This window comes from Battus philenor, unplaced genomic scaffold (assembly GCF_028537555.1).
Source record: "Battus philenor isolate CCGP_79_NKW_IND1 unplaced genomic scaffold, ilBatPhil1.0.hap1 SCAF_3, whole genome shotgun sequence".
Taxonomy (NCBI): Eukaryota; Metazoa; Arthropoda; class Insecta; order Lepidoptera; family Papilionidae; genus Battus; species Battus philenor.
The window spans coordinates 17,736,613-17,750,747 of NW_027181693.1; the positions used below are offsets into that span (position 1 = coordinate 17,736,613).

The window sequence follows — 14,135 nt, forward strand, 5'->3', positions numbered from 1 at the left end:
TTTGGCAGCTTTCTTATTATCGATAAATAAATCACAAAGGTAATCGTTTATTGGCTTCAATCTTAAAAATTCAATTTCTTCGCATGGCCCGTTGTATGTCTTGTTTATTTTCGCGCTACAAAATAAAACTAATAAAGTGATGTATCAAATGCTGAACAAATTTTAGTAAAATCTGTTTTCATTCAATAAGGTTCGATTGAATATACATAGACAGCGACAGACGTCTCCTATCCCAACAACGCGGCGAGTCGGCCGGCTGTACGAGTATGTCCTGTGTCGAATAAGTTATGAGTTCGATTGTAAATATTCATTCGCAGAGTATAGCATAGAATTAGCTTTTTGATTGATATCATATATAATTTAAAATTCAATCAACATCGTCAAATGAAAAAAAAAACATTGTTAATATTTAATTGGCCATTTATATCGCTCCGAAAACACACATCGCGTCGCTTGATAATGTGACGGAAAAACAAATTTAATCAACACATTTATGCATCAATACTTCATCAGATTCAGTATAAACGAAATCAAAATAATCAATTGACATCATTGCTAAGGATTGCTGTCTTGATACTTGTTTTTTTTTTTAATAATACTTGTTATATGCGAGTTGAATTTTGTTATATTCATACATACATATATATACATATATCATTCAAATGTTATGTGAATGTTGATTGATAAAATTGGATTTATGATCTTAGCTCCACACTATTGTACATTATTATAACAAAATGCATGTACGTTGTATGTTACGATTTCAAATATCAATCAACTTCACACTTTCCTATTTACCTATTTACAATCGGATATATATTATGTTGTTGTGCAGTGGGTCAAATTGTACCGCTGTGTGCACATATATAGTGATGGTAATTCTGAACGTCGGTTTCATGTTTGATTATTTCTGTTTGCGGCTGAAATAAATTAAAAAATGTTAAGATCATAACGTTAAGAAGTTTCCGCGTCGTCTCATATTTGGCTTGTATTTATTTATTATTATTTTTTAGTTGTATACCTGTTTGTTATTACTATCAGTGAGAAATCTGAATAAAAATGAATATAACGGTTTGATTATTATTTTTATTTTCGTAACTGTTTGGTACAAACAGAGAGACAAAACTGACACAGTGTTTACCTAGCAGCATATGTCCCGCTGTCAAGTTTTCCAACACAACGTCCCGCACGTCTGCCGCTCCTCGTTCAACAAGATGACGAAATACGACCCCCTGGCCCAACAGTTGCTCGTCACGGCTTTTAAACTGAAACTGAGCCGTCATTGCACTTGCTGCCTCTGTAGATAACATGTAGTGATCACTTATGCACATCAAGAGAGGGATGCAAGAAGAGTCTACTCTGGTAGAAACTTGAACCAATATCCCCTACAATGTAATCCTTCAATTCAAAATAAAGCTGCGCGTGTTCTTTTCGCGCACTGGTCAGATCACGGGTTCTCTTTCAGTAGTGCGGCCGGTACTCGCGGAGGGCGCGCGGGCTACTCTTATGCGCCGGTAAGGAAGAGCACGAGCTTCTTGGGAAGTCGTCCACGTCTTTTTGTTGTGTCGCCGAATGAGAATCCGCGCCGGCTGCGAATTGTTTTGTTATTACGTTGCCTACTCCAATAATACTGCTTATTAAGGTGGTTTGTTGTATGAAGCCATGTCTGAAGTAAAGAATTTGAACTGAATTTAGTGTTTTTGTACTCCTGTTTTTACCATTTTTAGGCAAGGAACGTGCACCTGCCTCCCAAGAATACGCTGTCAGTAGGAGCGTGCGCAAGCGCAGGTGGGCGTGCGCCGGGCGGTCGACGCGCGATGTCGCCGCTGCGGCTGCTGCTGCTCGTATTCCATTTCAAAGGTAAGCGCGGGCACCGCTCGATAGCGTCGCATACAGTAAGGTGTATAGATGCGTTTACTTTCTTAATACAAATCCCAGATGATTTTATTTTGAACTTAATTACGATTCATGTCGCAGCAAAATTGTTGATATCGTTTTAGTTAGATCATTTTTTTTAAATTTATTACCTGGTAGATCTAAGGTTGATTTCGTTGTTGTTTGCAATAAAAACGTAACATTACTAAAGAGTTACTAAATTGGCTTTGCTTTTGCACTGACCAATGCAACAGCCCGGCCGCGCAGGTCACAGGATATAGCCTCATATAATTCTCACTTTGTTCATCAGTTGCACATGTGTGTCACTGCTCACGAACAAGTTTCCAGAGGATGTGCAGCAGCATCCTCTGTACTCCCTGATACCGCACCGTGACTGGCGTCCAGCCTGCCATGCGTGGCTACTACTATTCTATGATTTTTTTGGTACAGAAACAAAAACCAATAATATTTATGGTTTTTCCTGCAACAAACAATACGTATTACTAATTTTTATTTTTAAATTTTAAATGGAATATGAACAGCGTTTTTCTGCGAGCAAAATTGTATTGTTTCTAGCATAAGCGACTCAATGTGACCCGTAAAACATGTTTGCAAAGATATAATAATAATATAAATTTTCTTCTTTTAAAAAACGGTACCACAGTTTAAAAATGAATGCAGTAAAACTGTATTAAGTATATTGTAAAGGAAGCCGTGAAAGGAAGCCGTTTGAGTTTGTTGCGGGCCCGCTCGGCCGCGCCGCGCCAAGAGCCCGCGGGGCGCTCACTTGTGGGAGTCGAAGCTGATTCCTGTTTGTATTAAATTGGGCTCCCGCGGTATATTTGTCTCGACTTGCGCAAGTGGTCGCTTTGTATGTGTTCGGAGAGCGCAATGCAATGTTCGTACGACGGTGTTGACCCTGGTGCCTGCGCAGCGTCCGGCGGCGAGGAGGCGAGCGCGGCGCTGGGCCCGGTGCTGGGCCCGGTGCTGACGCGGGAGCCGGCGGCGCTGGTGGGCGTGGGAGAGGGCGGCGCGCGGCTGCAGTGCGCGGCGGCCGGCGACCCCGCGCCGCGCGTCGCCTGGCTGGCGGCCGATGGCGCGCCGCTGCGGGACGAGCCCGGCATCAGGTGCCGCACACGCACTCCCGCTCCCGTGCCCACACCCAAGCCCACACCCATGCCCACACCCAAGCCCACACCGGCTACCTATAAACATACAATTGTATTACTCTCTGTACACGAAACAATTAAAGACTTTTTTTTCATTTAATCCGTCTTGTTTGGAAAAAGTTATCTATTCACAAGTACGTACACTTTGGCTCAGCAAAGCGATTTATTTTAACCTAAAAGCCAATAACACTTTAATACTGTTACAATAACTAAATATGAGGTTATAAGAGTAAATGAAGGGCAAACCAACAGATAACGCTGTTCATCACATAGTTCATGACACGAATTACAACGTTTATGATGATATCAACGAGTTTGGGGTTCGATCCATTTCAAGAGAAGAATTTCGCTCATTATTAACGGCTCCCGCTGGTTTTTATTACAAAGTAGACCAAACATGTCTGTTAGCATAAACCGACCGACGATTTGTTTTCTTATGTATACGGAAGGGGGGAGGTTACGGTGTTCCTCTATTTCTGCTAGATACTGTCAAAATTAGAATAACAAAAAAAATTAAGTATTCTTGTTGCAATCAAAAATTCTTGTAACTTGTTTATTTACTCTTATTGGTGAACCGCGTTAATTCAAATTCGTGTAAAAAGAGAGTTGGGTGTATATGGGCTGTGTAGGTATCATGTTGTACATCGCACAGACAGCTGCCTTTTGTAGCACAAAAATTGTATCGACACCTGTTCATTACCGTACACCTAACAACCGCTCGGACACATTGCTATGGAATAAAATAAGATAGACTACGATTAGTCTGTTTTATTTATTTTCTTTGCTTATATCTGTCATTTGCCCGTTTTCCTCCCATCTCTGCTCCTTGGCGCTTACAGCAACCGCTACTGTCCATGCGCCAATCTCGACCAGCACACCCACTGCTGCTGACAGTGCGAGACGTCGCGCGATTTCTAGGAACACGGTCCGTCGCCCGGCGCCCAATCGCGACATTCGATGAGCATGTGCTGCACACAATCGCGGCGCCCCCCGGAGTTGTGGTCGAGATCGACAGTTCGTCGTCTAAAATACTCGCCGATAAACCTGTGCTAACAAGCACATGCTTCACTCTGTACGTAGGATCGTAATATAGATTGCGAACACTGACTTCGTGACCACAGTAGCTAAAGGAGCTATAAGGTTAACAGCGTGGTGAGCTTTCGAAACCGGCTGTTCTCGAGTGACGTGGGGAGAGAAGCAAATCGAGGTGCGTACGCCGATCGACTGTCTTTATGCGTTTGAACCGCATCGGTGTGTCGTTGCTGAGCATTTTCCTCATATTGTTGGCGGTGCGTGCAGGCGCGTGCTGGGCGACGGCGCGCTGCAGGTGCTGCGCGTGCGCGGCGTGGAGGCGGTGCGCTGCCGGGCCAGCAGTCCGCGCGGCGCCGTGCTCTCGCGCCTCGTCACGCTGCAGCCCGGTCAGTGCTGCGCCAACCACGAACTACTCACCCGCACCACGCACGTGCGCGACTAACTACAGCGGTGTCTCTGCGGCAGTGTCGGAGAGCGCGTGGGCGGTGCGCGTGGAGATGGGCGAGGTGCGCGCGGGCGGGGTGGCGGCGCTGCGCTGCCTCGCTGCGGGCGCGGCGGACGGGCTCGGTCCGCTGCGCGACGTCGTCTGGTATCGCGACGGCCGGCCCCTGAACGTCGCCGGTCAGTCAACTCAAACCGAGCAATAGAACGCGATAACAGTTTAAACACATCATTCTCATCATATGCACGTATTGCAGCGGAGGCGCGGCTGCTGGCGGCGGGCGATTCGCTGCTGGTGCGCGATGCGACGGCGCGCGATTCCGGCGCGTACAGCTGCGCGGCGCGGCACCCGCTGGCCGAGCTGGTTAGGCGCGCGCCCGGCGCTGCCCTGCTCGTGCTGCGTGAGTATCAGCGGCCCGCACGCGCCCGCACGCGCCCGGCACGCGCCCGGCTACGTCGCGCAGACGCACTAACGCACGCGTGTACGTCTGTGTGCAGCGGCGGCGGCGGGCAGCGCGCCGCGACTCGCTGCGAGCGGCGCGGTGCGGGCTCGCGCCGGGCGCCGCTTCTGCCTGCCCTGCGCCGCTGCCGACTACCCCGCGCCGCACTACACGTGCGTACACCGCGCACCCACCTCAATATCACGATGTTCCACTGCACACATTGGTCGTCTGGGCGTCTTTTCCCGCACATCACATAACTTGATTACGATCGGCTAACATATTATTTTCACTCACAGACCTATTCCCGCGGACTTTTTCTTCATTCCGATAAAGCTGCACAGAGCCTACGCCGGCTAGCATAACATCTATCTCATGAAATACGCGTCTTTTTACTTTTCAAATTCGCCCGATAATTTTCATGTACTTAAGGCAAGACAATAATTCGTGAGAAAATGTAAATATTGCTCAGTGTCATGCTTCCCATGTACGAGTGCTTCATGTTCGTAAAAGACAGAGGTTATTGAGACAGGATTATTGAGAGCAGTCACAACTTTTATTTTTCTGTCATTAGTCAAGTGCTTTGGCACCCATTTGTCGCACTGTTTCTGCAAATTCTGGCTGATCTTTTCCGGACCTTACCTACAGTATTATAGTATAAAGTAGAAAACCAGGTGTTCATGGAAATAAGCAATGATAATAGGATGCAGCGTTCACAGACACAATGACACATCTGAATATCTGTGGTGTCCTCGCTACCCTGGTCGGCAATCGTCGCGTTGGTGAACTGACTTTTATATCTTGTCTTCTGATGTCTAGTGGCCGATGAATGTCATTAACGACCCAAAATCTATCGAACTTCCTGCATTTTTGATCAAGTTCTTAACGAATGACAACAACATATAGAAAACTGAAAGTTTGTCACCCAGGTGTTTCGAAGATGGTGATCTCACTCTAAAAGTATTGTTCCAAATCATTGTAAGTGGCTCATTGCACTTTAAAACGCTCCGATGAGTTTGTCTTTTGGTGAGTGCAGTGGCTGCAGGGTTTTTAGTCGGTGTGTTAAGTCAGTGTGGGTTCACTCGTCACACAGCGCCCACCTGTAGTGCAACTATTAACGAAACCAACAATGTGAAGATATAAGCATATTATTAGCGATTTTAGTTCAGTCAGTTGAGCTGTGTGTGCGCTAGGCAGTTGGTACCGCGAACGCGACGGCCGCCTGCAGCCCGTGCGGCTGCCGGAGGGCGACGGCGGCGATGCGGGCGGCGAGCTGCACGCGTGGGCGGGCGGCGCTGCGCTGTGCGGGCGCGCGGGCCCCGAGCTGGCCGGCGCGTGGCTGTGCAAGGCCACCAACAGCTTCGGTGACGCCACGCTGCAGCTGCGGCTGCTCGTCGACGTCGAGCTGAACGTGACGGTCGCACCCGCGTTGGTGGTGAGTGCCCGCCCGCAGCGCACGTGCGGCGTGCGCGCGGCTTGCAAGCGGTCGAGTGACGAGACGCGTGTGTCGCGTGCGCAGGTGGCGGAGGTGGGCGGCACGGTGACGCTGAGCTGCCGCGCCAACGCGCCGGCCGCGCTGAGCTGGCTGCACGACGGCGCGCCGGCGGGCGGCGGCGGGGACGGCGCGCTGCTAGTGCTGCGCGGCGTGTCGCGCGCGCACCGCGGCATGTACCAGTGCATGGCCACCAGCGGCGCGCACTCGGCGCACGCGGCCGCCGAGCTGCGCCTTGCGGGTACTCTACTGTGCAACAGTACCTTCATCTTCTTAGTGTTCACGGGTCCTCAGCCTGTCATACATATTTATACATCTAATAACATTATTTTGTATATTTATTACAGTGAAAAAAATAGAAAACAATTCTTTATGACGCAATAAAACATTAGTAAAATGTAAGCTTGTTCACGAAATTGGTGACCGAGGAAGGTCCTTGAACGCTTTACGCTCTTTGAATCTGAACCAGCACACTGCTTTGTGAGTCTGTTTCCTCTTACTTCGGAGTACTCACGATCGTCTGTATCACCGCGCTTAACTTAATACGGCGCACTTGTGCAGCGCGTTCAATTACCAAGTTATCTTTATTGAGCGGCGTTCCGAGTTAATAAAATGAGAATGACAGCCGGTCTCCCTCGCTCGCAGCACCAGCGCGCGGGCACGTTCTCTCTAACCAGATGTTTTGTTGCTCAGGCCTTTCTATTCCTTCTCAAAAAACGTGATTTTTGCGCTTCAAGCGTAACTACTACGCATCAATTCCTGTTATTATTCAGTGTTGTAATTTATTCCCCGGTAATTACACGTTAGGTTCGCGAGCTACCCGGCGACGCCTTTAACCCTTAAATGCATAATGACGAAAAAATGCAACATACCACTTTGAATACAATAGTGTACAGTATATGCATAGTGTTTTATAGGATTGTAGGATAGCTGTAGGACATAACGTGTCAAATATGAACTAAACACAACACTTTTGTGAATATGAGTTAATTGGGTATGCCAGACAAATTTTAATAGGTCACGCAATAAAAAAATAAACAAGGAAACTCACGCGTTCGCCGCCGTGCTCGTGCTCTCACTAGGACGATCGATGTTTGCGAGCACCGACATCGTCGATGCTCGCCGCCTGCGCACGCGGCTCTGCGCTCTGCACTCGACCTCGTTCACGGCAACTCCGCTAGATGACGTAGAGTAACACGGTTGCCACAATATCTATCATAAAATAAAAATAAAAAATATCACATTTTTTTCTATTTTTTCTTGCATTGTAGCGTACTTACAGTACCTGGCGATAAATATTGCACATCGACCTTCGGAAAGAGACAATCGGCTTATTACCTATGTGACATTTTGTCAATCGTTTTATTTTGTGCGACAGACATAACGCTCTACGAGGCCGAAATTAGCCGATTGTCTCTTTCCAAAGATCGATATGCAATTTGTCGTCGGGTACTGTATCTGCAAGATATATATTTCTTTAAAGTTTAAATAAAAGTCATACATTTAAGGGTTAAGACGCCTTCATTCTCAATGCAAACAACAGAGGTTTTGAATCATATTCTATCGTTGTATACAATGTAAGTCGGTTTCCTTAGCATTGGTCAGTATAACACGTCATGCGTCCGATGCTCGAATTTGTCTGCAACAGTGGACATCTTCGGTGATGCTCAGGGCCCGAGTCCTCTGCAAAGAAAGTTGCAATAGTCGTGAACAAAATGATTCGCGAGTCTTGCGAGCGTGCAGGCGGCGCGCGGCACGTGGCGCGTCGTGGTGCACTGAGCGAGGCAGCGGCGCGCGTGTCCGCAGAGTCCGCGCCGGAGCTGCAGTACACGTTCATCGAGCAGGCGCTGCGCGCGGGCACGGCCGCGCTGCGCTGCGCCGCCGCCGCCGCGCCGCCGCCGCGCGTGTCCTGGCTGCTGGACGGCCAGCCGCTCGAGCGCTTCCTGCCGCGCCACCAGTAAGCACCGCGCCCGTGCCGGGCCTGCCCCGTATCCTACAATTACATATACTATCAATGAGCCCATAGTCCAAATTCTGATGGATCTTCTAATGAAAAAAGCAATCTTGTTTTTGACACGTACCAACGATTAGATGCGGAGTGATGGTGCTTAAGTTTAAATATCGTTTTAGTTAGTTGGTTAAAGAGCTCTCCCAAAAGCCTTGGCTCGAGCAATTTCAGTGTTATTCCAGAGTTAAACTTAATATTATTTAACGTGTTATCGCGACACAACCGATAGCGCATTCCAGCCTGTATCTAACGCCTCCTATCGGTTGTACCGGCGCTCTGTTCACCGGCGGCGACGCGCGCAGGTACCGCGTGAGCGAGGAGGCTACGCCGCTGGGCGAGGTGTCGTCGCTGCTGAACGTGTCGGTGTCGGCGGCGGCGGGCGGCCGCTACACGTGCCGCGCCACCAACGCGCTGGGCTCCGTCGAACACTCCGCCCGCCTCAACGTCTACGGTGCGCGCCCACCTCACCCACACCCCTTGTCCCCCCCCCCCCCACACACACACGCGCCCCGTGTTCTCATTTGTCCTCCTAAAACAAAGTGTCTCGCGCGAGGCTTAATTATCCCCGAGTAGAGGATGCTTTGTGATTGGTTTATAAGTTCGAAGCGACGTTGCTGAGCGTGTCGGTGCCGCAGGGCCGCCGGGCGTGCGCGCGCCGGGCGCGCTGCGCGTCGTGGCCGGCGACAACGCGACGCTGCACTGCCCCTACTCCGGATATCCGATCAGGTCCATAGAGGTGCATTGCAGAGAATCATTCCTGTAACAAATATTATTCTATATTTAATAATTTTTAATAAATAAAAGGCGAACTAAAAAGTTTTAAGCGGTTTTCACTAGATGGCATTGATCATTCCATACGAGGTAGAAATTATTACAGAACCATACGGGCACTTAAATGTGACCTTACGCATATCGACTTCACACGTGATGAACACAAATTCATTAATTTTAATATTTTAAATAGTTTTCCAACACACGAAATTTAATCAAGTTAAGGCAAGGCGTCTACATAAAGATTTTTATTTAATCAGCCAATCGTCTCAAAAATAAATATGTTAATTTGACTGGATTAAAAAAAAAGATGTTAAATACTTTTTACTTCATATTATACTGGCCGTATCAGAGTAGTAGTGTTGAAATTTTTAAGAAATCGATCGTTTTGTTGTTCGACATGTGTAACGTGTGTGTGTGTGCGTGTGTTCGCGTGCGCGTGCGCATGCGGTAGCGCGGTGTGGTGGCGGCGCGCGGGCGTGGCGTTGCCAGCGGAGGGGCGCGTGGCGGCGCGCGGCGCAGCTCTGCAGCTGCGGCCGGCGCGCGCCAGCGACGCGGGCGCCTACACATGCGGCGTCACGGCGCCCGGAGGCGCGCGCGCCCAGGCCGATCTGGAGTTGCAAGTGCGCAGTACGTACGCCCCGCCTCCTCTCCGCGCCCCGCGTCCCGCACACGCCTGCAAACCACTTACCCACACGCCCTCGCGCAGATCCACCCAAGATATCTCCGTTCATGTTCTCCTCGGAGCTCACGGAGGGCAGCGCGGCGCAGGTGCTGTGCGGAGTGTCGTCCGGCGACAAGCCCGTCTACTTCTCCTGGCTGAAGGACGGCGCGCCCATCCCCGCAGACCTGCAGGTCCGTACCCTACGATCGTCGCGCAGCCGAGACCCTGCAACGCCCCGCCCATCACCCGTCCACTTGCTGCAGGTGGAGGAGAAGAGCCTGAATGAATTCTCGCTGCTGATGTTCGCGCAGCTGTCGGCGCGCCACAGCGGCCGCTACACGTGCCGCGCCGCCAACCACGCCGCCGCGGCCGCCTACAGCGCCGTGCTGCGCGTGCGAGGTGCGCCGCCGCTGCCACGTGGCAGCTCTTTCTTAATTCAAGATCTTGTTATGTAAAATGGAGCCGCTCCATATTTTCAATCTTTTCAAGATGGGTATGTTCCCGTAGTGGGCGTTTAAAAGCTTACATAGAGAGTATTACTCTTTTACGGCTGCAGTGTAGTTCTTTGATATTCCCTCTTTTCGCTACACACACGCGCGCTGTTTTACCTGATCTGACTGACACCGATGGGGTCCGATGTGTTGGCATCATCCACTCTCTGTGAGTCGGCTCGCTGCCGAACCTTGTACTGACTGGTTCTCCGCAGTGCCGCCGTCGTGGGTGACGGAACCGCTGGACGTCGCAGTGCTGGTGGGAGCACCGCTTCTACTGGAGTGCGCTGCGCGGGGCTTTCCCACGCCTGTAGTCACCTGGTTCCGCAAACTAGGTAAATATAGCATTTTGTATAAGTTTTACTAACCTTAACCGGATCGCCAGGGAACAAAAAATACAATATGTTATATGTTGCTATTAACAAAAAATAATTTAAAAAAATATACACCGTTCTTCAAACAATTCGACAACCAGCTGATTTACAAATATTTTTCAGAAATATATTTTTGTAGGTATGCCCGAGTGCTTTTAAGGCGGGAATACAGTGGTCGATGAATTGAAACGTGTCTTATTCAGGCGGTGAAGCGGATGAGCTGGAGCGCTGGGAAGCGAAAGACTCGGAGTGGGACGCGGGCGCGGCGCCTGATGTGGCGGGGGGCGCCGTGAGCACGGACGGCGCGGGAGGCGCGGGAGGCGTGGGCAGCACGGGGGGCGTGGGCAGCGCGCGGCTGAGGGCGCGCGGCGCGACGCGCGGGCTGCAGGGCGCGTACCGCTGCACGGCCGACAACGGCGTGGGCGCGCCGCTGCTGAAGCTCGTCAACGTGACCGTGCACGGTGGGTACAGTTGCCGTGCTTTTGTCGCACAACTGGTGCCGGTTTACTTGTTATCCGCCCCAACGCCGGGGGCGCGTGATGATAGGGTGAAATTCATAAGACGATTCCAAAGAACTGAAAACAAACCTCCAGTCTCAACCGTGTCCTCAGTCGTCTAGAGGGGCACCAGGATCTGTTATCACCTTTCGATCCCGCTCAGTATGCTCTGCGCCTTGACGCCCTCACAAGCAGCTATCGCCGCTCGCACGCTTTTTTCAACTAGCAACAGAACAGGTTGCACTTGCGGGGTTTTGCACAATTTGTATTGCCCTCAAGCATGGCTTTCGTAAGGATTATGCTGCACAGACCCTGTGCTTGGCCACGTCTATGTGCTTCTATCTTCGCAGCCGCGGTGCACATTCATCACATACATACCCGCAAAGGCTTGTTGTCCTCGGTCCTAAATATTTGATTGCCCAACACCGACTCAACGCCGGGTGCCTCCGACGGGATGGTGAGAACGAGCCGGTAGAGTGATGAGCGTGCGTCGCGATGCAGAGCCGGCGCACTTCGTCGACGAGGCGGCGGGCGAGGCGGGGCGCGCGGCGGAGGGCGGCGCGGCGGGGGGCGGCGCGGCGGGGGGCGGCGCGGGCCCGCGCAACGTGTCGTGCGCGGCGGGCGCGCGCGTCACGCTGGAGTGCGAGGCGCGCGGCGACGCCCCGCTGGAGCTGCACTGGACGCACCGCGGGCTCAAGCTCGACCTCGACTCCTTCAGGTGCAGCACAATGTTTCAAAGCTTTATTATACAGTGCAAGCGCAATGTTACCAACTTCACGAATGTGAACTGTTGCTGTGTTTTCCACCGTTCGGTATAGGATAGATACCTAACTGATTTATTATACTGTCCCCAAAGTTCTCCACCGATATGTTATACCAATGAGGGCAGTACATCCGCCCAAAACCAGGAACCTGTGTAACTACACAGGCCCGTGCACGTACGCACTATCTGACTCTCCGAGCCGAGGATGGAGTTGTAAGGCACACACACTTCCCGTACAACACCAAGAGCACTTTAACGATTAAATCCTCGCTCGAGACGCCAGATGAGCTGGCTCCCATATTATCCGGATATCGTACCCGAGTTGTTAGCTCACTCATTCCTACATTCCCATCACGGGACGGATAGACTCTTTGCCGTGCTAGTCAGATTTTTTAAATTTAACATTAATGTCACAGTGTGACACTCTAAGGAGGAGTCCTCCTTGATTCAGTAATTACATCGGCTGCAACTTTTACCCGAAGCTAAAGTTACGCTATTACTACAATGCAACACTCACATTAGTTTAAATTCAGTCTCTCGATACCCACACAAATGTTGCTGCAAAAGTTCAAATTTATCTAAACGCGGAAATAAAGTAAAAACGCTTGCGTGTCGTGAAACGTAAACAGCGCCATCTATAGTGGCATTACAAAAATTAATTGAAAGCACATACATCGCAACGGGCGCGGCGCAGGTGGACGGTGGCGGAGACGCGCGGCCCGCGCGGCGTGCGCTCGGCGCTGCGGCTGCGCTCGGCGGCGCGCGCCGACGCGGGCGAGTACCGCTGCCTCGCGCGCAACCGCTTCGGCCGCAGCGAGCGCCGCATCTTCCTGCACGTGCAAGGTCCGCACGCCCGGTCACTTACTTTGCGTTCACCGACGAGGTCCATCAACGCGTCTTTTGTAAATCATCGCATGGGTCCCAAATTGTTTTTAATATTACCCATACCGCGTCAACTAGCGGACACAGGCCCTCTTTAAAGGTTTCCAGAAAGACCGGCCGACCATAACTTATCGTCGCATATTTAAGTCGTATGTCCATGTTAGGAATATACTTACGCTGCGCTAGTCGATCCGTGGTAAACCTTCAGTAACCTAAGGCCCCAGTTATAATTTCTGTAGCTTTTAAGCATTTACATTTCAACTTTCCGAAACGCTGGGCTATTTTGGTATATTATATATCGACTGTTAATAGGTAAAATCACAGAGTGCCCCCAAATTTGAGAAGTCTTCCTATTGCCACAATAAATTTTCCAGAAAAGTTGGGTAATTTCGAAATGTCACCAGAACCCCCTGAGGCACCTCAGTCAGTAGAGCTGGCCGGCGTGGGCTCGCGCTGGGTGCGCGTGCAGTGGCGCGCGCGCGACGACCCCGACGTGCGCTACTTCGCGCTGTGCGGCGACGTGCGCGCGCACGCCGGCCCTGCACCGCCCGACAACTACACGCTCGACGCTCGCGACGACAGGTGACCCCGGCGCACGAGCTAGAGGAGTCGCGCTGCACAGCGCCGCACTGCGCCTCAACTGCGACTTTGTTACAGCCCTGCGGCTGTCGCGCCTGAAGCACCTGACGCGCTCGGCTACCGCACGCTGAGCGCGACGCTGCGCGGGTTGCACCCCGCCGTCGACTATGAGCTGCGCCTGGTAGCCGCCAACAGCGCGGGCAGCTCGCCGCACTCCGCGCCGCTGCTGCTCACCACGCTCGAGGAAGGTAAGCTCCGACTCATGCCGTGACGCGCAGCGCACGCTCAAAATGAATAGCTCTGTGAAATATCCCTTGCCCGACAGCACCGAGCGCGGCGCCGCAGGACGTGCACGTGAAGCCGGTGGGCGCGGACGAGCTGCATGTCGCGTGGTCGGTGCGTATCCGCGCGTGCAACGCTCACACCTGTACGTTTGTAGGAAACACTCGACGCCCTGCACTCTACAAAATCACAATTTGTCCCGCCAGGCTCCCGCTCAGCACGCGTGGAACGGAGAATTGTTGGGATACGCAGTGTCGTGGCGCGAGATGACGCGCTTCGAAGAGGAGCGCGTTGAGGGCTTGGAGGAGGAGGAGAGCGCGGAGGGCGCGGCGGGCGCGGGGGGCGCGGGGCTCCGCGGCGGGTGCAGCGTGAGCC

At 51.5% G+C, this 14,135-nt stretch overlaps 1 protein-coding gene across 1 annotated transcript; it reads left to right on the forward strand.

Moving 5' to 3' along the window:
* Positions 1-737: 737 nt before the first annotated feature.
* On the forward strand, positions 738-13,749 carry LOC137926774 (cell adhesion molecule Dscam2-like). Its single transcript, XM_068770472.1, has 21 exons — positions 738-743; positions 1,728-1,860; positions 2,810-3,096; positions 3,884-4,116; positions 4,344-4,462; positions 4,542-4,697; positions 4,775-4,918; positions 5,016-5,165; positions 6,151-6,690; positions 8,256-8,406; positions 8,760-8,908; positions 9,093-9,216; positions 9,683-9,858; positions 9,938-10,291; positions 10,599-10,718; positions 10,961-11,304; positions 11,534-11,711; positions 11,756-11,972; positions 12,712-12,860; positions 13,304-13,481; positions 13,557-13,749. The coding sequence occupies exons 1-21, from the start codon at positions 738-740 to the stop codon at positions 13,747-13,749; spliced, it is 4,101 nt and encodes a 1,366-aa protein (XP_068626573.1).
* The last annotated feature ends 386 nt before the right edge of the window (positions 13,750-14,135 follow it).